This window comes from Canis lupus, chromosome 31 (genome assembly GCF_003254725.2).
Source record: "Canis lupus dingo isolate Sandy chromosome 31, ASM325472v2, whole genome shotgun sequence".
Taxonomy (NCBI): domain Eukaryota; kingdom Metazoa; phylum Chordata; class Mammalia; order Carnivora; family Canidae; genus Canis; species Canis lupus.
This window is the reverse complement of record NC_064273.1, coordinates 36,976,107-36,996,487: the sequence shown is the minus strand read 5'-3', so window position 1 is coordinate 36,996,487 and position 20,381 is coordinate 36,976,107. Positions and strand designations below refer to the sequence as shown.

The 20,381-nt window shown below is 51.2% G+C and overlaps 1 protein-coding gene and 1 long non-coding RNA gene across 7 annotated transcripts in view; one reads left to right on the top strand and one right to left on the bottom strand.

The window, feature by feature from the left end:
• PKNOX1 (PBX/knotted 1 homeobox 1) overlaps positions 1–15,606 on the bottom strand; it is a 62,296-nt gene extending 46,690 nt beyond the window's left edge. For 4 of the 6 annotated variants that reach the window (XR_004811018.2, XM_025462084.3, XM_025462086.3 and 1 more), the window contains exon 1: positions 15,466–15,601. Coding sequence is in view for 1 of the 6 variants with exons in the window: in XM_025462089.3 (XP_025317874.1) it covers positions 15,466–15,483 (18 nt within the window). In the remaining 5 variants the exon portion in view is untranslated. Of the gene's footprint in view, positions 1–15,465 lie in introns of all 6 variants that reach the window. The other 2 variants (XM_025462087.3, XM_025462089.3) reach the window with 2 other exon arrangements.
• A 279-nt stretch (positions 15,607–15,885) lies between these two features.
• On the top strand, positions 15,886–19,554 carry LOC112669178 (uncharacterized). Its single transcript, XR_003142113.3, has 3 exons — positions 15,886–15,962; positions 16,527–16,744; positions 18,578–19,554. It is a non-coding gene; the product is annotated as an uncharacterized LOC112669178 (long non-coding RNA).
• The last annotated feature ends 827 nt before the right edge of the window (positions 19,555–20,381 follow it).

Genomic DNA, 20,381 nt, shown 5'->3' with positions numbered 1-20,381 from the left:
CTGTTTCTCCCTCTCCCTTTGCCTGTTGCTCTCCCTGCTTGCTCTTTCTGTCAAATAAATAAAATCCTTAAAAAAATTTTTGTTAAATAACCTCTTTTTGATGCTCAAAAGCCTCAAAGGCCTAAAAACTCACAGAAGAAAAGCTAGATGCTAACAATGTTTTTTAGCCACCTTAAGAAAAAGTGGAAACAGGGATCCCTGGGTGGCGCAGCGGTTTGGCGCCTGCCTTTGGCCCAGGGCGCGATCCTGGAGACCCAGGATCGAGTCCCACATCGGGCTCCCGGTGCATGGAGCCTGCTTCTCCCTCTGCCTGTGTCTCTGCCTCTCTCTCTCTCTCTGTGACTATCATAAATAAATAAAAATTAAAAAAAAAAAAATTTAAGAAAAAGTGGAAACAGAACCTACATGTCATCCACAGAGGAATGGTGAAATCAACTATAGTCACCTGTCATCAATCATTAACAGGATGGTCACATCCAAGAGCCGCCTGGAAAGGGCTCCCAGCAACCTGTGCAGTGGAAAGGGAGGGCATACATTTGCTGTGCATTCATTCAGTCGGCATATTTAGGGACAGTCTTCTCTGGTTCTAAATGCTGGGGATGGAGCAGAAACAAAAACAAGGTTCCTGCTGTCAAGACACAATTTTTTTAACAATGTCAAAAAGGTATTTATGGATTAATCTAGGGAGAGGAGACATCTCTCTAGGACCAGGTGACCCCATCTAAGAACACGGGGCCCCCTCCCACGTCCCTTATGAAGTTGGGTGGTCTCTGTGGAGGTCTTCTGTATTCTTGGCTAGATTTATTCCTAAATATCTTGTGGCTTTTCTCACTACTGTCAAAAGTATACCATTGTTATTATATGCTTTCTGGTGGACTGCTGGATAAGAAACGCCCCCAGTTTGTGCGCACTAACCTCGTACCTGCCAACTTTGCTTGGCCTGCCTCTCCTTCTGGTAGTTCATGGAGAGACCAGTTGTTCTTGGCACATGCAGTCCCAATCAAGATTCCTGTTGTTTTTGAGAAACTCAAGAGGCCTATTCTAAAAATGCATATGGGAGAATAAAGGTCCATGAATAGCCAAATCACTCTTGAAAGGTTTAAGAAACACCAACTTCCAAAACCTCCTACAGAGCCAGAGTAACAACCAAACGTGGGTAATGGCACAAGACCAAATAAACAGGCCAATGGAACAGAAGAAATAAGACCTGAGATTTGCCAAGGCTTGAAGTAGTAACAAAAATGCACAAAACTTTGCAATTTTGATGCTTTTACAAAAATCTCAGAACTCAGTCAATTCCTGTAAAATGCTGGCAAAACTGGTTTTGGCACTACTCTCCAAGGACGCTACTTATCAACCATGTGCTCTCTTGTTCAGCCACGGGCACCTTGACTCTTTTTTTTTTTTTTTTTAATTTACTTATGATAGTCACACAGAGAGAGAGAGAGAGAGAGAGAGGGGCAGAGAGACAGGCAGAGGGAGAAGCAGGCTCCATGCACCAGGAGCCCGATGTGGGATTCGATCCCGGGTCTCCAGGATCGCACCCTGGGCCAAAGGCAGGCGCCAAACCGCTGAGCCACCCAGGGATCCCGGCACCTTGACTCTTGATGACCAAGCTGGTTATGGTTAAGGCAGAAGCACTCAAAAGATAAAATCGCTACCGATTTGGAAGGACACTGTCTCAAAGCTCTGTGTCATAGTCCTATTTATATAGTCCATGCCAATGCATGGATGCATGGGAAATTTGTCCTAAGAGGCTCACTCTTCATTTTGTACAAAGGGTAGAAAAGGGAAAATGAGAGAAGAAATATCAGCTAAATGTCTACTCCATATGTCAAGACCTCTGTGAGACACTTTTAAAACATACCCCTGGGTGCCTGGGTGGCTCAGTGGTTAAGCATCTGCCTTCAGCTCAGGGCATGAGCCTAGGGTCCCAGGATCGAGTCCTGCATCAGGCTCCCCATAGGGAGCCTGCTTCTCCCTCTGCCTCTCTCTCTCTCTGTGTTGTGTCTCTCGTGAATAAATAAAATCTTAAAAAAAAAAAAAAAATATATATATATTATATATATATTATTACACACATATATTATATATTTATGTATCCCCTAATGCACTGACTCTTCGCATTGAGATGCAGGGTCTTTGTCCCCAGCTCTTGAATCTGGGTTGACCTTAGTGACTCACTCAGAACAAGAAGGCAGTGGAAATGATTTGAGAAAAGTCCTCCCGAAGTACTTCAGCCCTCAGCCATCAAGCCACTGCCAGCCTGAGTCTTCCCAGCTCAGGACCCAAACACTGTGGGGCAGAGACAGGCCGTTTCCACTGTAGCCCTTTCTCAAATTCCTGATCCACACAGCCACAAGCATAATGAAATGGTTGCTTTCTGGAGTGATCGGGTTCACACTAGTGGTTAATCAGAACACTCTGGTAGATCATTTATAACAGGGTCCTCAGATGTGAAATCCCCTTGTGAGGTCAGTCTGGCTCTGAAGCCCTGCTGTGTCTTTGACACATTATCTCTGAGAATACGATAACCCTGGTTCTAACAGAACTGTAGAACTCGCAGGCAAATCAGTACAGTATCTGGTAACCTGTGCAACTTTGATGCCTACAATGTTAAGTTCATGAATCCAATCTATGAATTATGGTGTCATTCAAAATGGGAAAGACTGAGCGTGGAGGAAGGCGCAGATCCATGGGCACACAGGAATGCCTTTCAATCCCAGCCAGGATGTAATGCTTGATGCTGCCCACATGCGTAACTGCTCTGCAAACATTAACGAGAGTCAAAAGAGAGTGACAGCCTGGTGCTTAGGTGTAGAAGTGGCACCTCCCACAGTCATGGTTTGGAAGTCAGACATCTCCAAAATACCGTTAAGACGAATTACTGAAAAGGAAAGAACTTCTTCCTCATGCCTCATCAACACATACAAAAAATATCCGATGTAGCAAAAAGTATATGGTAGCAAGTGAAGGATTCTTGACACTACTCGTGAGCATATAAGGGTTAAAATGCTGGGTGACAAAGACTCTAATTGCAACTGTGAAGATTATTTTCCAGAATTTCACTTTGGAGAAAAGTCATCTAGCTTTGATTCAACAAGTTTACTGAAACAATCACTGAGGAGGGGGTGAAGGACCCCTCCCCCCCAAGTCTCTATTTCCTGACCTCCCAGCAATGCTTCCAGATGTTTCTCCCATGGCCACTCTTCCCAACCCCTACCGCACCCCAACCCCAAAGTCCATCCTCCCCACTGCAGCCCCAGTGATGGGGTTCCTTAAGGCTTGCTTCTTTATGTTTTTTTTTTTTAAGATTTATTTTTATTTATTTATGATAGACATAGAGAGAGAGAGAGAGAGAGAGAGAGAGAGGCAGAGACACAGGCAGAGGGAGAAGCAGGCTCCATGCCAGGAGCCCGACGCGGAACTCGATCCCGGGACTCTAGGATCGCGCCCTGGGCCAAAGGCAGGCGCGAAACCGTTGAGCCACCCAGGCATCCCCAGGCTTGCTTCTTTACCTTGAGCTATCAACTCTCAGAATAATGTGCTGGTTCCCCAGCATCCTCCAATAGTGACCAGTGAGGCTGTTTTTAGTACATTATGATCTCATGGGCTTGAACATTTAAAAAGTAAGTACAGTTTTATATAAATGTATATATTTTTTGGGATCCCTGGGTGGTGCAGCGGTTTGGCGCCTGCCTTTGGCCCAGGGCGCGATCCTGGAGACCCGGGATCGAATCCCACATCGGGCTCCCAGTGCATGGAGCCTGTTTCTCCCTCTGCCTGTGTCTCTGCCTCTCACTCTCTCTCTCTCTGTGACTATCATAAATAAATAAAAATTAAAAAAAAAAAAGTTGAGAGCAACTTAACTTTGAAAAAAAAATGTATATATTTTTTGATGTTCCAAATTATCCCATCTTTGGCCAATGCAAGCCCCTTTAGTTACCTCCTAGAGCCTTTATTTTTTTAAAAAAGATTTTATTTATTTATTCATGAGAAACAGAGAGGGGGGGTAGAGACACAGGCAGAGGGAGAAACAGGCTCCATGCAGGGAGCCCGACATGGACTCGACCCCCGGGTCTCCAGGATCAGGCCCTGGGCCGAAGGCGGCGCCAAACTGCCGAGCCACCCGGGCTGCCCATCCTAGAGCCTTTAATACACCCTGTTTCTCGATAGCTTTCTTGCTTTCAGGTAAAACAAGCTACTCCAGGCTCATTTTGTTCATTTTCTACACCAAACTCTGACTTTCCCATCCATTCATAGGGCCCTGATTCCTTTCAGTGGGAAATGATATGTAGAGACCACAATCTAGATGCCATGGGTGCTCACTGCTACTGCTTGGTCACTGTTTCTAGGCTTTTCAGAGGACACAGGAAATGTTTTCTCATTAAAAATTTAAAAAAAATTTTTTTTTCCCAAAACACATTAACACTAATATCTACAATTCAAATTTGGGATTACAGGGTATTTACCTAACTACTTTGACTTCATACTTGTGTGTCTTTTCTTTACCCTGAAAACCTTGACCGTGTAACATAATGACAAATATATTTTTATCAAGTTGATGGTTGCTACAATTTATACAAAGTTTAATCGAACTCACACAATGGCTCCTAGTGTCTTTTTATTTACATGACAGAGAAAAAGCAAGCAGGGGGAGTGCCAGGCAAAGGGAGAGGGAGAAGCAGGCTCCTTGCTGAGCAGGGAGCCCAAGGCAGGGCTCATTCACAGGATCCTGGGATCATGACCTGAGCTGAAGGCAGATGCTTCACTGACTAAGCGACCCACGTGCCCCTCTAGTGTCTTTTTAAACAGATAAATCTTTAGCTTCTCAATTTCATCTAAAGCTGGTCTGTAGGAGGAAGTTTTCCACCTCCAAGGTCAATTCTGGTCACTTACGTCTTCCTCATAAACCATCCACAACTCTTCAGAAGTGTTGCCAACAAATTGTATGTGGTATATTAGTTATATTATTATAACTTCAGATGTGCAGTTAGATCACCTCTGTAAATATTGCGGTCTCATTTCTTCTTAATCAGATTTGCAAAAAGCAAAAATAGGTTTGTGTCTATTTTCTTTGATTTATTTTATTTTCCTGGCTTCTTGAGTTGAAAGTTGAATGCATTTACTTCTCTTGTTTTCTAATACATTTCAGTTATACATTTTCTTTTTCCTGAGAACTGTTCTTGCCTGATCCCATGCTTGTGGTATGTAGCCCATTCACTTATACTGTCTGAAAATAGTTTTCGATCTCCTCTTTAATCCAAGAGATATAATGAAGGGGGTCCTAACATTTTCAGGGAGTTATTCTTGGCTATCCTTTCACTCTTAAGTTCATAACTAGGGTACATTATGGTCTGAGAATCTGGCCCACAGGACTTACTTTTTGAAACTTGGGGTTTTTCTCTGTGGCCTATATGTGGTCAGTTTTGTTCCATGTTCCATGTAAATGAAGAGAATCCATATTTTAATGTTTGTTGGGTACAAATTCCTGTACATATCTATTGGCTACATTATTTTTTTTTAAGATTTATTTATTCATGAGAGACAAAGAGAAGCAGAGACATACATGGGCAGAGGGAGAAGCAGGCCCCTTGCAGGGAGCCTGATGCGGGACTTGATCCCAGGACTCTGGGATCACGACCTAAGCCAAAGGCAGATTGCTCAACCACTGAGCCACCCAGGCATCCCCCCTATTGGCCGCATTATTTAGATCCTTTGTATCAGTGGCTCTCAACTGGAGGTCATTTGGCTCCCCAGGGACATCTGGCAACATCCAGAACCATTTCTGGCTATCACAATTAGGGAGATGGGTAGCTACTGGTATCTAGTGAGTAGAGACCAGGGATGTTGTTAAATAACCTACAGAGCACAGGGTGGCTCCCTAATAAAGAATGGTCTGGCCCCAAATGTCAACAGTCAGGTTAAGAACTCCCCTTCCATATCTTTTCTCCTTTTTGGTCTACTTAGTTTGCAGCTAGCCAAGAGTCACATGAGAGTCCTCCCCTTTACACACAGAACCATCACCCTCTATTTTGGAAAGTTTTACTGTTACATTAGTTTATAGTTATTGGCCATACCTTTGAGTAATATGACGTATTCCCCTAGAGCTTTGTAAATTGAATCTAGTTGTGTCCAGTTTAACGTTTCTAAACCTGCTTTCTTTTGGATAAGACTGATACAGTGTCCCATCCCTTAGTTTCCCACTTCCCTGTGTTCTACATGTATCACTTACATATAGCATTTAACTAGATTTCACCTTTCTCCTAAGTCTGGAATTCTCATCACCTAGGATATTTAAACCCTTTTACATTAATTGTAGTTACTGATATCTTTGGGGTTATTCATGCCATCTACTATTAGTTGTTTGGCTTTAATACACCAAGTAAACCTCCTTGTTTCCTTCTCCTTTACTAAGTTTTTGTTTTCAAGTAATCTCTACACCCAAAGTGGGGCTTGAGCTTACAGCCCCAAGATGGAAGTTCATCTTACACATCACACGTTCTGCCGGCTGAGCCAGCCAGGCACCCCTCTTCGTTCTTCTTAACACACTTTTGTTGAAATGAAGTTCTTTTGTGCTCACTTCCCTCTGGTACTTTGGGAATCCCACAGCCCCCCTTCGGTCTTCTACTGCCGGCTCTCAAACCACCCAAAATCAACACTAACCCCAGCATCCCAAGCCATGGCTCTAACAGTCCTCGCTGCACCAACAAAACATACACTTACATTCTCTGTACTTCCACCCATGAATTTGTCCTCTAGCAGAAGGGGCTGGGACATTGTGTCCTTAACAAGCTCAGTGCTGGTTGTGCATACAGAACAGTCTGGGAGGGCAAACACAACTAGGATCATTTTGGAACATTTTTAACCCCTTAAAATGAATTTCAGGGCACTTAAAGGTTAAACTTTATCGTCTGTGGGTTTCTCTTAGCTGTAATGCTTCATTCCCAATAATGCCATGTAACCTGTATTATACCATTATGTACACATCCACACATTTAATATTCTATATACTCCTAGTACAGTAGTGTGATGCCTCCTTTTAATGAGGAGCCACATCAAACACAGCAAAGCATATTACATTAACTATTTTGAACATCTAATTATTCTCACTAGTCTAAACAGGTTTCAGATAATTTAACTGACACCCTATCAAGAATATAAGTAAAAAGAAAAAATATTTAAATATTTTATTTGCACTATAATCGTCACTTTCAGTATTATTTATTACATTAAAAATTACATTAGAAAAACACTCTTTTAAGCTTGAAGGCAGGGATACTGGGAATGTTCCATAATGTTTTCCACTCCTTGCAAATTCAATTAACTAAATTATCCACTTGGAAGTCAATTCATATAAAATATTTTTTTTTAAATTTTTATTTATTTATGATAGTCACAGAGAGAGAGAGAGGCAGAGACACAGGCAGAGGGAGAAGCAGGCTCCATGCACCGGGAGCCTGATGTGGGATTCGATCCCGGGTCTCCAGGATCGCGCCCTGGGCCAAAGGCAGGCGCCAAACCGCTGCGCCACCCAGGGATCCCCATATAAAATATTTTTAAAAAACAAGGAAAGTAACAAACAAAATGATATTTTTTTTTAAACTTAAAACCGTTAAAGGTTATATTCTTAGGATATACTGGACTGACATTAAAATTGAAACAGAGAAACAAACATTTAAGTCCACAACAGGTATAGCGCATCCTCAGGCAAGTTAACTTGACATTATACAGACAGGTTAAAAACATCTGGGAGAAGACAGCTGTTATAAAGGAGCTGAAGATTGTTAGTCCCCCTTTTTTTTTCCTTTTACAAAGGAAATGCTGAAACAGATTTGAAAGCAAGCAAACAAAAAGGTTGGGGGGATTCTAGAAAGAACAACCAAAGAACAGCGAGGGCGCCCCAGCCCAGCCCCACACCCCAGGGCCCACCCGCCCTCAATCCCTGCACCCAGCACACACTCAATCCCTGAGCCCGGCCCACACAGGGGGCACTACCCACAGGAGAGGCTCCTGACCAAGGAACCCCTCCACCCCCGCTTTCCCAGCAGCATCTGGGGTCCCAGAACAACCGCTTCTGGGAGAGGCAGTGGAACCCAGGAGAAAATTCAATCCTATGTACTGACTTCATCAGTGAAGCAAGGTTTCCCAGTGCTCAGATGCCAACAACAGAGAAAAACAATTGAGCACAGAAGCAACAGGAACTAGTCACTAAAGCAGACTTCTAGATTTAGCTTCCAGCATGTAGTCACATGGAAGCCTTCACGATTCTAATTCTGGTTTAAGAGCTATTTACACAGCCGTGTTTTTACACAGATGATATCACAGACCAGCCCCAGCAGGGGACAGTCCACCAAGGGAAACTATCCTAATTCTTCCCTTTTGTTATTCGTTTATCCCCAACAGAGTTATGCAACTTTATCAATTTAGATCCAGACCAACTTCCACATTTCAGTTCAGAACTGAGTGGAGGTCAGCAAACTTTTTCCATAAAGGGCCAGATTTTAGGTAAACTTTAGGCTTTGTGGGCCACATACTATCTTCATCATGTAGTCTTCTTTCCTTCTTTTATGACCCTTTGAAATGTATAATGCATGGCCCCAGGGCCACACAAGAACAGCCCACAGTGGGACTGTCCCTGCCAACCCCTGGCCTAGAGTATAGCTGTCCAAAACAGACATGTGATACTTTAAAAATTGAACTATACTATTTTTAACCCATCTAAAATCTGCTAACTCAGTTTTGGTGACATGGAGTCATTTGCATTTTTCAGTGACTCTACACTGCCTGATGCAGGAGGAGCAGCCCCATCCGTCCCTAGCTGCCAGACTTAGCAAGGGGTTTATTTTCCCAGGGGGCCACTTCACAGCTGCTCTCAAAAGCTGCTTTAACTAAGGAGCATGATCAATTCCACCGATCAAGAAATGCAAGAAATTCTAGGGGAATTTCAGGTTTATTGTCTCTAGAAGAGCCGGTTATGTAGCCAGCACAGGACTGCCAACCATAGCATTCAAACTAAGCTTTTTTATTTTTTTTTTAAGATTTTATTTATTTACTCATGAGACAGAGAGAGAGAGAGGCAGAGACACAGGCAGAGGGAGAAGCAGGCTCCTCACAGGGACCCCAATGTGGGGACTCAATCCCAGGATCCCGGGGTCATGCCCAAAACCAAAGGCGGGCGCTCAACCGCTGAGCCACCCAGGCATCCCTAAGCCTTTTTATTAATAAAGCTAAGAAAGCTGTCGAGGAATCCAAGAAAACTGTCAAAATTCTTATTTAAAAAGAGATCTTTTCACAGATACCTTTCAGGAAACTGTCACTGTGGTTCAAGGATTTTCCCTTTTGCGTGTGGGGAAGTCATCAGTGTCTGCAGCTGAGCAGCACAGGCCACCCGTCCGCTGCCCTCCATTCCGGCTTCACAGCCCTCTTCCCTGGGAGGTGTTCAGTCCACAACTCATATTGAGGGAAATACTCATCAAGAAATTATTTTTCAAACAAGGTTTGGGGAGATACCTCTTGAAGTTTAATATTCAAATAAAGGGGCACCTGGGTGGTTTTGTCAGCTTAGCATCTGCCTTTGGCTCAGGTCATGATCCCAGGGTCCTGGGTTCGAGCCCCATGTTGGGCTTCCTGCTCACCAGGGAGTCTGCTTCTCCCTCTCCCTTTGCCTGCCACTCTGCCTACTTGTGCTCTCTCCATCAAATAAATAAAATCTTTAATAATAATAATAATATTCAAATAAAATCAGATACTAAATCCTGTTAAAACAAACTCTGTATTTAAAAAAAAAAAAAAAAAAAAGGAACCTCTGGGTGGCTCAACGGTTGAGCACCTGCCTTTGGCTGAGTGTGATCCTGGAGTCCCAGGATGGAGTCCAGCATCAGGCTCCCCATAGGGAGCCTGCTTCTCCCTCTGCCTGTGTCTCTGCCTCTCATGAATAAATAAAATCTTTTTAAATTAATTAATTTAAAAAAATTTAAAACCTTTTCTAAGCCAAAGGTCCCCACATCCATTAAAGTCACAGAAAAGTTCCAATAACAAAGGTGTTTTAATGGTATTAGAATCTGTTTTGGTGGGACGCCTGAGTGGCTCAGCGGTCGAGCATCTGCGGTCGAGCATCTGCGTACGACTCAGGGCGTGACCCTGGGGTCCCAGGATCGAGTCTCACATCAGGCTCCCTGCGAGGAGCCTGCTTCTCCCTCTGCCTGTGTCTCTGCCTCTCTCTCTGTGGGTGTCTCTCATGAATAAATAAAGTCTCTAAAAACAAAAGAATCTGTTTTAGTAATTTTTAAGTTTTATTTATTCACTTGAGAAAGAGAGAAAGAGAGAACAAGCAGGGAGAATGGCAGAGGGAGAAGGAGAAGCAGACTCTTCCCCCTCCCCACCCCCCAGCAGGGATCCGAGTTGCTGATCCAGGACCCCAGGACCCCAGGACCATGACCTGAGCTGAAGGCAGACACTCAACCTGAGCCAACAACGCGCCCGTTTTGGTAAATTCGGAGCTGGATGGTCTCAGGAGACCGCTGGGAGAATTTAAAATCACACCACACCTTTGGCTTTTCCGACTGTGACTATCATCGGCATCATTAAAAACCGACACTTAAAACCTTCATGAGGGACTTGTTATTAAGAGTTAACGAGTACTTTATGAAAAATAAGAAAGCCGACTCTTCAAAGCAAGGGCCCTTTCACAGGGACAATCCTTCCTCCCGGGGCGCCGTGTGCTCCTAGAAATGGACCCAGGAGTACCGTCCTTCCTACCCACATCCCCTGTGATCTCACCAGCACTGAGCTTGGCAGGCCAGAGAATAATGGAAAAAACAGAGAAGATATCAAAACTTAAATGCTCAAAAGGCTGTGCAACATCAGACATGGCCACAAAGCAGAAAACAAACAATAGAATCACAAAACTATGTGGAGATCTTAGATACATCTTTTAAAAGAGAAACATGCGGGTTATATAAGTACATGGAAACATACAGAACAATGCTGGCTACAAATACGATACAAAATAACAATATGTAAATACAGATGCACATCCCATTAAACTCCGCTTCCACATACTACATTCTGGGAAATGCCGTTTCAGATGAGTTCTCAACCAAGGGTGACATTTGGCAATATGTGAAGACATTTTGGTTGTCACAGCTGGAAGTAAGGCTCCCGTTGGCATCTGCTACGGCCCACAATGCACAGGACGGCCTCCACACCACAGAAGCATCTGGCCCCAAATGTCAGGAGTTTCACAGTTGAGAACCCCTGCCCTACAGGGCACAGAAGCGTTTGCACTGACGCTGCAAGAAATTCTGCTAAAGTACATTCTTGGTGGTGGGGGAAGGACACATACACACCCAACTTAAAAGAACGCAGAGCTAAAATTCACGTACTGCGAGCTCGCCAAGCTCCCATGAAGCTTTATTTTCCCAAGTCTGTTCAGACTGTTCCGGCTGGAACCTGCATCACAGTACCTACCCACCCACACACCGGCCCTCCGGGGCGACCCAACCTCCGCTGGGAAGGGTGCTGTGCGGAAGGCAGGAGCTGCCCACCCAGGCCAGGCAGGGGACGAGCAGCACCCAGCCGGTGGGTCAGGGGGCGTCAGCGCCTGGGAGGCAGGCGGAGGGAGAGGCAGCGGGTCTCCCCGGGGTGCACACGCCGAGAAACAGGAAGAGGATGAGCGGTGGTGCTGGGCCCCAGGCTGCGGGGAGGGGACCTTGCCGGGGAGTGTGCAGAGCGTGTGCAGAGCGGCAGGCAGCAGGGGAGAGTCCAACCCAACCGGGAAGGCCCAGACTCCTGCCAGGCTGCCGACCCTTCTGTGGGCCCCGGGATCCCACTAGATTCCTATTTTCCTTACTGCTGTGTAACCCTCAACCCCAGGAATCGCAGCCAGCCTGCTCCCTGCCACCTCGAGACCTGACACAGCCGCTTATCACCGTGTACGCATCGCTCACAGACGGCAAAGAGAAAGGCGTTTGCGGCCAGCCGGCTGCACTGGGCTAGGGGCTGCACGAAGTTACACCCGCCTTCTGGGTGGTGGGGAGCTCCCCCAGGCAGGAGCGCCCACAAGCCACACTGAGCGGCGTACCCTACGGGGAGAGGAGGCAGGACCTGTGTGCTATCACCTAAAGGAAAACTCAGGATAAGAAAATGAATTTAAGGGGCGCCTGGGTGGCTCAGCAGTTCAGCATCTGCCTTTGGCTCAGGGCGTGCCCCCAGGGTCCTGGGATGGAGTCCCGCATCGGGCTCCCTCCGTCTCTGCCTCTCTGTGTCTCTCATGAATGAATAAATAAAAGTAAAAAAAAAAAAAAAAAAAATTCTACTCACAGACTCTCAGTCTTGTAACCTGGTAGGTCAGTTTTCAAGACTTTGAAAACACTGTAGAACCTTTCTCCTAAGGAATCCTAGAGAGTTCAGAAGCTGCTCTACCCCCACCCCAACACCCCCACCCCCGGCACCCTGAGAACCACAGTGCTTCCAAGTCACCGGTTTCAAACTACCCTGTCAGACAGCACGTTTGCTGTGATGTCACACAGGCTTGTGTGAACCAACTTTCCAGAAACAGTAACTAACGTGGTGGGGCTGACACCTCAAAACAAGGGGCGCCTGATGGTATGGCAGGTGTAGCCTCATCAGACAGGCCCTGCAGCCAGGCCTCTACCATATCAAGGCTTCTCGGCTCTTAAATGTCGATTCTAACAATTCCCAGACTGAACGTTTTTGACACTATTATCTCCACTGTCCAAGACAAAACAGCAACTGATCCTGGTGGTGGCATAAGATGGCACTCCCCCCACCCCCCCTACCCCCCCTACCGTGGCTGCCGCAGCTCTCCCCACACCCATGCTGACCCCAGACTGCTAAGCTGTGAGCTCCCTCCTCTGCACTTTTATTCCCTCACCCCTTTGGCCACCAGGACAGCCATGGAGGAAGGAAACACAAGGGCACATACATATTCCCACAAATGGGTGATGGGAGGGCACTGATGTCCACTGCACACGTTCTGACCTTGGGCTTCGCGCACCTGGATGAGAAAACACATCACGTCTTTGTCTGCAATAACCTCTCGCTGAAATTCAGCACCCAATCACAAAAGAAGACGTGAAATGCTGGGAGTTTTAGCAGTGCCTGTGACTTTGTCCCCAACAGAAACTACAGAGATTTTCACAAAGCACTAGAGCTGCCACAGACACCTCCAACTATCAGTTTTGCTGGTCACTGCTCCACAAAGAATCGCTGAAGCCGGGACTTCACCTGTTGTAAGTGAGCGAACAGAGGGCGCCTGAGCAACCTGGGCATAGATTTGCTTCAATATCTTGGTAACTGGGGATCCCTGGGGGGCGCAGCGGTTTAGCGCCTGCCTTTGGCCCAGGGCGCGATCCTGGAGACCCGGGATCGGATCCCACGTCGGGCTCCCGGGGCATGGAGCCTGCTTCTCCCTCTGCCTGTGTCTCTGCCTCGCTCTCTCTCTCTTCTCTCACTGTGTGACTATCATAAATAAATAAAAATTAAAAAAAATATCTTGGTAACTGTATTTCAACACAATATAAGGCCTCTCTCCTCCATCCTATTTTCTCTACAGTATTTCTGCGAGGAGCCCAGAGGCCAGGCGAAAAGCCCCAGGAGGCACAGGCTTTTACCTCACCCCAGGGTTTCAGCCTTTCTCCTACTAAACAGTTTCCAGCGCGTTAACAGTTTGCAACAAAAGTGAAAGTTACAGCTAGAATGTTGCCGTTCGCACCAGCACCTTCCCAGCGCTCCCCTGCAGTACCTCCCTCAAGTTGTAACACGCGGACACACACACACAAGCGTAAGTGCATGGAAACCAGTGGACGGGAACCCAACAAAATGTGTCCGCACGCAAGCAGCCTGTGGACACTTAAATCCTCAGCACGGGAGGCTAAGCTTTCAAGTTACATTTTCATGCACATATTTCACCGATTCTAACTCCCAATTTTAAATCTCTGACAGGGCAGCCCGGGGGGGGGGGGGGGGGGGGGTCTCAGCGGTTTAGCGCCGCCTCCGGCCCAGGGCGTGACCCCGGGGTCCCGGGATCGAGTCCCACGTCGGGCTCCCTGCGTGGAGCCTGCTCCTCCCTCTGCCTGGGTCTCTGCCTCTCTCTCTCTCTCCCTCCCTCTCTGTGCTTCTCATTAACAAATAAACACAATTAAGAAAATAAACAAGTCTCTGGCAAGGGAAGCGCCCGGTCCCGCTGGTAGGAGAGCACTGTGCGGGCTCCGGCGCTGCGGTGGGGGCTGCGGAGGCCAGCGCTCCTCCCTCCCGCGACGCGAGCCCACGTGGGCCTGCACGCCCAGCACGCCCAGCACCCCGAGGGCACGGGGGTGGCTCCGGTCCACCCGCCACCTTCCCCATCCACCTTCCCCATCCACCGGCGCACGACTCCGGGGGGGGGGGGGCACCGCCCGCGAGCGCACGGGCCGGCGTTTCCATTCCGCCCGGAGCCTCCCTCGGCACGTTCGGAGCACACGCCCGGGGCGTTATGTGATGCACCCGAGACGCCGGGTCGCGTTCGCACAGTGGAGTCCCCTCTCCAGCCTCAACTGGAAAAGGCTGCGACCCGACGCCCCACTGCAGCTGGGGGTGTCGTTCACCCCAAAGTTGGGGAAGTACCCGCTCCCTAAGGCCCCGGCGCCTCTGCGGAGAGCTAATTCTTCCGAGCCGGCGGGCGGCGAGCCTGCGGGGCCCCGGGCACGGCCGCCCGCACCGGGCAAGGCGGACTCAACTTTTCCTAATTCTTCGCGGGTGACTCACGATCCGCTAGCAGGAGTGCGGATGCCAGCGAGCGGCCGCCCCTGCCCCTGCCCCTGCCCCTGCCCCGCACCTCCCGGCGCCCGCGCCCGCGCCCCGCCCGCTGCGCCGATTCCAGGAACCGGGGCGCCCTGCCCCGGGGGCCACCGCGCGGCCCGGCCCCGCTCCCCGCTGCCCTCCGCTCCCGAGGCCCGCCTCCAGGGGTCCGAGCCGCCCCGCCCCCCGCAGGCCCCGCCCCCCGCAGGCCCCGCCCCCGCAGGCCCCGCCCCCGCGCCCCCGCCCGGCCCCGCCCCCCGCGCGCGCCCCCGCGCCCCCGCCCGCGCAGGCCCGCGCGCCGCGCTCCAAGAGGGACGGTTGGGAGCGCGCGCCTCGCAGCGGGGCCCGCGCGGCAGCGGCGGCGCCTTCCAGAAATTTCCGCGTCCCTCCAGCCACACGGAACCCCCAGCGGGGCGCGCCCCCGCGCCGGCCCGGCCGCCTGCGCCCCTCCCCGCGGCCGCGGCTCCCCTCCCCCACCCGCGCCCCCTCCCCGCCCCCTGCCCCGGGCGGCGGGTCCGGCGCGGCCCTCCCGGGCGATGGCGGCCCGCGGGGACCCGGGCGGCGGCGGCGGGGCGACGGCCGCGGCGCCTGCGGGCCGGCGTGATTGATAGGGACGGGGCGGCGGAGCGGCGGCGGCGGCGGAGCGCTTGAGTGACAGCTTACCTGGGTGCCAATCTTCATCACACTGACAAGCGGCTGCAGCAATCGGGACCCGCAGTGCCGCGCCCGCGTCCAACCGTCACGCCGACGCTGGGCCACGCGACACAGCCTCGCTCAATGGGAGGAGGGCGACGCCGACGCGCGCCGCATCAATATTCAGGCGGGGGGCGGGGCCTGCGCCGCCCGGGCCCCGCCCCGTCCCTGCGCCGCGGCGGCGCGGGGCGGGGCCTGCGCGCGGGGGCGGGGCCGGCGCGCGGGGGGCGGGGCCGGCGCCTCGGGGGCGGGGAGCGAGGCGGGGGCGGCCGGCGGCCGGCCCCGCCCCCGCCTCGCGCCCGCGCCGGGCTCCGCCCCCAGCAGGGCGCGCCGGGGAGGGCGAGGAGCGGCCCGGCCTCATGACTATGCAGCAGGGGGCGGGGCCGCGGTGGGCGGAACCATCGGCCGCGGGCCGGCGGGGAGGGCGGGCCGGACCATCGGGCCGGCCGGGGCGCGACCTGGCGCAGGTGCGAGCCGGCGGGCCCCGCGCGGGCGCCTTTGTGCGCCTTCCCCGGGCGGGTGCGCACGTGCGCCCGCTGCCCCCGGGCGGGGCTGCAGCGGCCGCGCCGGGCCCCGAGCGCACCTGTCCCCGGGGCCCCAGTGGGCGGGCCGGCCGCGCCCCGGGGTGACCTCCGCGCCCTCCGGGGTTCGGAGAACGGGGGTTGGCGTGCGGGCCGCGGGGCCGCCGTGCAGTCCGTGCCCAGCTCGGGGCGCGGGGCGGGACCTGCGGCGCAGGTGGACCCTCGGAGCGCCGCGCTGCAGCCGCCGAGGCTCCGCGGTTTACGGGGACGGCTGCAGCGGGGCCTGTGCTGGGGGGCGGCTGCGGGGACCCCACGGAGTGGGGGGGCAGTGCGAGCTGCGGATGCGCGGGGCCCCCGGGTGGCTCGGCGGCTGGGCGAGGGCCTATGGCTCAGGTCGTGACCCCGGGGTCCTGGGATCCGGGAGGCTGCCCTGCTGATGCGCGCAGAACACCCAACATCTCGGAGCCTACGTCATTTAAAGAAATGTCTCAAACACTTTTTGAAACACAGTTGCCACAGCACAGAGGCGAGCCTTGGGTAGCCGTAGGAATGCAGTTCAGAAAGGAAACAAGTATCACACCGGAACCGCCCGATGCCTTCAAAGCCGCTGAGCGAGAAAAGCGACATCAGACTTCCATCCCGGTTTTACACGACTTCTATACGGTGTGTTGGCTTACATCCAAGAGCAGAAGTTAAGGCTGTCTCTATTTTTGGTGAACAGCTGCATGGTGAGCTTAAATGACTTTTGCCCCTAGATTTCACCTGGGACTGTGGCCCTTTTAATTTTTTTTTTTACTAAGTGGGCAGATTTGGCACTTTTATACTGAAGTCACCAATGGTGATATTTCTTGGGATCCGAGGAAGATTCATATTCTTCACAGCCGATATAGCACCGGCTCCAGCTCCCGCTAGCCAGCCTCAGATTTCTCGTTTATCACATACATCAAATTTTTTTTAAAGATTTTATTTATTTAGGGGATCCCTGGGTGGCTCAGCGGTTTGGCGCCTGCCTTCGGCCCAGGGCGTGATCCTGGATTATTTATAAATAAATAAAAAACCTTAAAAAACAAAAAGATTTTATTTATTCATGAGAGACACAGAAAGAGAGGCAGAGACCCAGGCAGAGGGAGAAGCAGGCTCCCTGCGGGGACCCCGATGCGGGACTCAATCCCGGGACCCCGGGATCACGCCCTGAAGGGAAGGCAGACGCTCCACCATTGAGCCACCCAGGTGGCCCATCATGTGCATCGGTTTGCATTAACAATCTCATTCATGTTGGTCTCCAAGACCATCCCCCCCCTCACCATTTCAGCAAGAGTACTGTGAACCTCCTCTAGATGGAAAAGGTCAAATCCAGCTCATAGGTGTTTTCAAAACACCTGTCCCATGTTTCCACAAACACGTGCACGAGACCTAAAATGCCAAGTTCACTCTCTGAAGAATGCACATGGAAGACAAAATATAAGGTTACATAACGTCTACGAATCAGCTTGCTGTAGAGCCTCTTAACGTAGGGCTGGTGGAACTGGGAGAGCCAGGCCTCCCGGAGGAAGTTGAAGATGAGGATCCATCAAGACTGAACCAGACTGGAGGGGGCGGGGGGGGGGGGCACATGGCTTTGGGATGTGGCTGGCCATCCTTCCCCACCCGCCTCTCCCTCAAGAGCGCGCTCTGCAGGGGTTCTGGAACCCGGAGAGAGGACCTGGGTGTGTGGGGTCACATGACAGCCGGTACAGGTCACAAGGCCCATGAGCCCCGGGGCTCCGCTCACCAACCCTGTGGCCTCTGTGCTCTGGTTTCCTCACTGTACCCCATTGATCTGCTAACCTTTCTCCCTTTCACGGGGGGGGGGGGGGGGTGTCTCAGGGGTGGGTGGGAGACAAAGGGCTTGGGGCGCCGTCAGCAATCACCTCCAGTTTTTGCAGCCCTGATGCTGAGCAGCAGGGCTCGCTGAGGACAAAGCCCAGCTGATAACCCGCAAACGACCCCCGGCCAGGGTGGGATGTGTGACATTCTTCAGGAAGTTTCCAATTGTCTTCATGTTAATGCCTCGCCTGAGGGAAAAGCAATCTTCAACGTGACAATGGCAAGGCCTCCCGCATCTTAGGTCCTCCTTAGCAGATGACAATTCTTCTGAAATCTCCCTTTCCCTCCCAGACTCCCAGGCATATAAATAGCCGCCCCACCCAGGCCCCGGGGCAGCCGCTCTTCCTGCCAAGGGGTGCGACCCCGGGCCTCCATAAAGCCTCCCCACTCTGCAAAAAAAGACATCTTCAGAATCCTTTCTTGGCCGTCGGCTCCAGACCTCACCTATACTCCAAAATTTCACCACTGAGGCTCACACGTGTGGGGGGTGGGGGGCTCTCTAGGAAGAATAATTCAAAATTAGGTATGGAGCCTTAGAGGGGCGATGCTTCCTTGCTTCCTTTAGCCTCCACCCCCGGCCTCCGCCCTCACGTTGAGGACCGAGTGTTCCCAAACATAAAGGACATTTGTAGGTACCCAGCCATTCCGGCTTTTCTTGCATTTCCCCCCCTAAACTTTATTACTGTTTTCCCAAGGGTCATGATTATGATGAGGGAACGGAGGACTAGCTGAGGACAAGGCACATCGACAAGTCCTTGAAAAGGCAGAGGGACCTTCCTCTACGGACTCAGCTGCCTGGATGTTCATACCTCGCTAAGGGCAGAAGGCAACCTCAGCCCGACCCCCAGGAGCCTGGAAGTCTACTTTAACATATAAAAATTTCTTTAGAAATGGTCCTTTATCGGGCAGCTCTGGTGGCTCAACGGTTTAGTGCCGCCTTTGGCCCAGGGCCTGATCCTGGAGTCCTGGGATCGAATCCCACGTCGGGCTCCCTGCATGGGCTTCTCCCTCTGCCTGTGTCTCTGCCTCTGTGTGTGTGTGTGTCTCGTGAATGAATAAATAAAATCTTTTTTTAAAAATGTCCTTTATCTCTAAACCCCCACAATACATGTTGACGATCATCCCCAAGCACACGGCCCACCGATACACATCTGAAGGGTCTCATGCCTCGGATTTATTAGAGGGTAATAAGTGACCTTTGCCCAACAATAGCTGCCCCTCAGGAAACCTTGCTGGAAACCTTGCTTCCAAGCTTCCTTCGAGAGGACGCCATCCTCAAACCCCTCCCTACTCCCAGGTGTGTAACCAGCCTCCCCTCACAGGCCCCGGGCCGCCGCTCTTCCTGCCCACGGGCCCATCCCCGGGCTTCCATAAACCCCCCACTCTGCACCAAAGACGCCTCCGGAATCCTTTCTTGGTCGTCGGCTCCGGGCCTCACCTGTATTCCAAGATTTCACCACTAATGGCACAAAGGTACTTAATGCCCTGCGTGGGGGACGGCTCGAGGTTAAGGCTGCAGGCGGTGGGGGGAGGCAGGGCTTGAGCTGGTCTTGACGGATGGCTAGGATCTGGAGGCATCACTAAGGAAAATGAGCGAGAAAACCACTTAAAAATAAGGCCAGGTTTTGGGATCCCTGGGTGGCTCAGCGGTTTAGCACCTGCCTTCAGTTCAGGACGTGATCCTGGAGTCCCGGGATTGAGTCCCACATCAGGCTCCCTGCATGGAGCCTGCTTCTCCCTCTGCCTGTGTCTCTGTCTCTGCCTCTCTCTGGGTCTTTCACGAATAAATAAATAAAATCTTAAAAAAAAAAAATAAGGGCAGGTCTCTAAGCTAATTAAGGCAGCCAGGGTGGCTGATGTATAAACTGCCCCAGGTTGCATGGGTGGACAGGGGCCCCAAGGCACCAGCAGTGCTGGGCTGCAACCATGGGATGATCTTTTTTTTTTTTTTCTTTTTTATTCATGAGAGATACCGAGAGAGAGGCAGAGACACAGGCAGAGGGAGAAGCAGGCTCCATGCAGGGAGCCCGACGTGGGACTCGATCCCAGGGCTCTGGGATCACACCCTGGGCTGAAGGTGGCGCTAAACCCGCTGAGCCACCAGGGCTGCCCTGATGGGGTGATTCTTTTAAAAATATGAGTCAGGGGGCACCTGGGTGGCGGCTCAGTCGCCTTTGGCTCAGGTTGTGATCCCAAGATCCTAGGCTCAAGCCCCGCATCGGGCTCCAGATCAGCGGAGAGTCTGCTCCTCTCTCTCTCTCAATAAATGAGTAAATAAAACCTTAAAAGTGTTTAAGTCAGATCACGTCACTGTTCAGCTCAACCCCTTGGAGGCTCCCCATCATATTCACCGTAAAAGCCAAGTCTTTACAGTAGTAGCCAAAGGGGACCTGCAGGATTCTGTGCCCCCGGGACACTTGGGTGGCTCAGGGGTTGAGTGTCTGCCTTTGGCTCAGGGATGGAGTCCCATCGAGCTCCCTGCAGGGAGCCTGCTTCTAC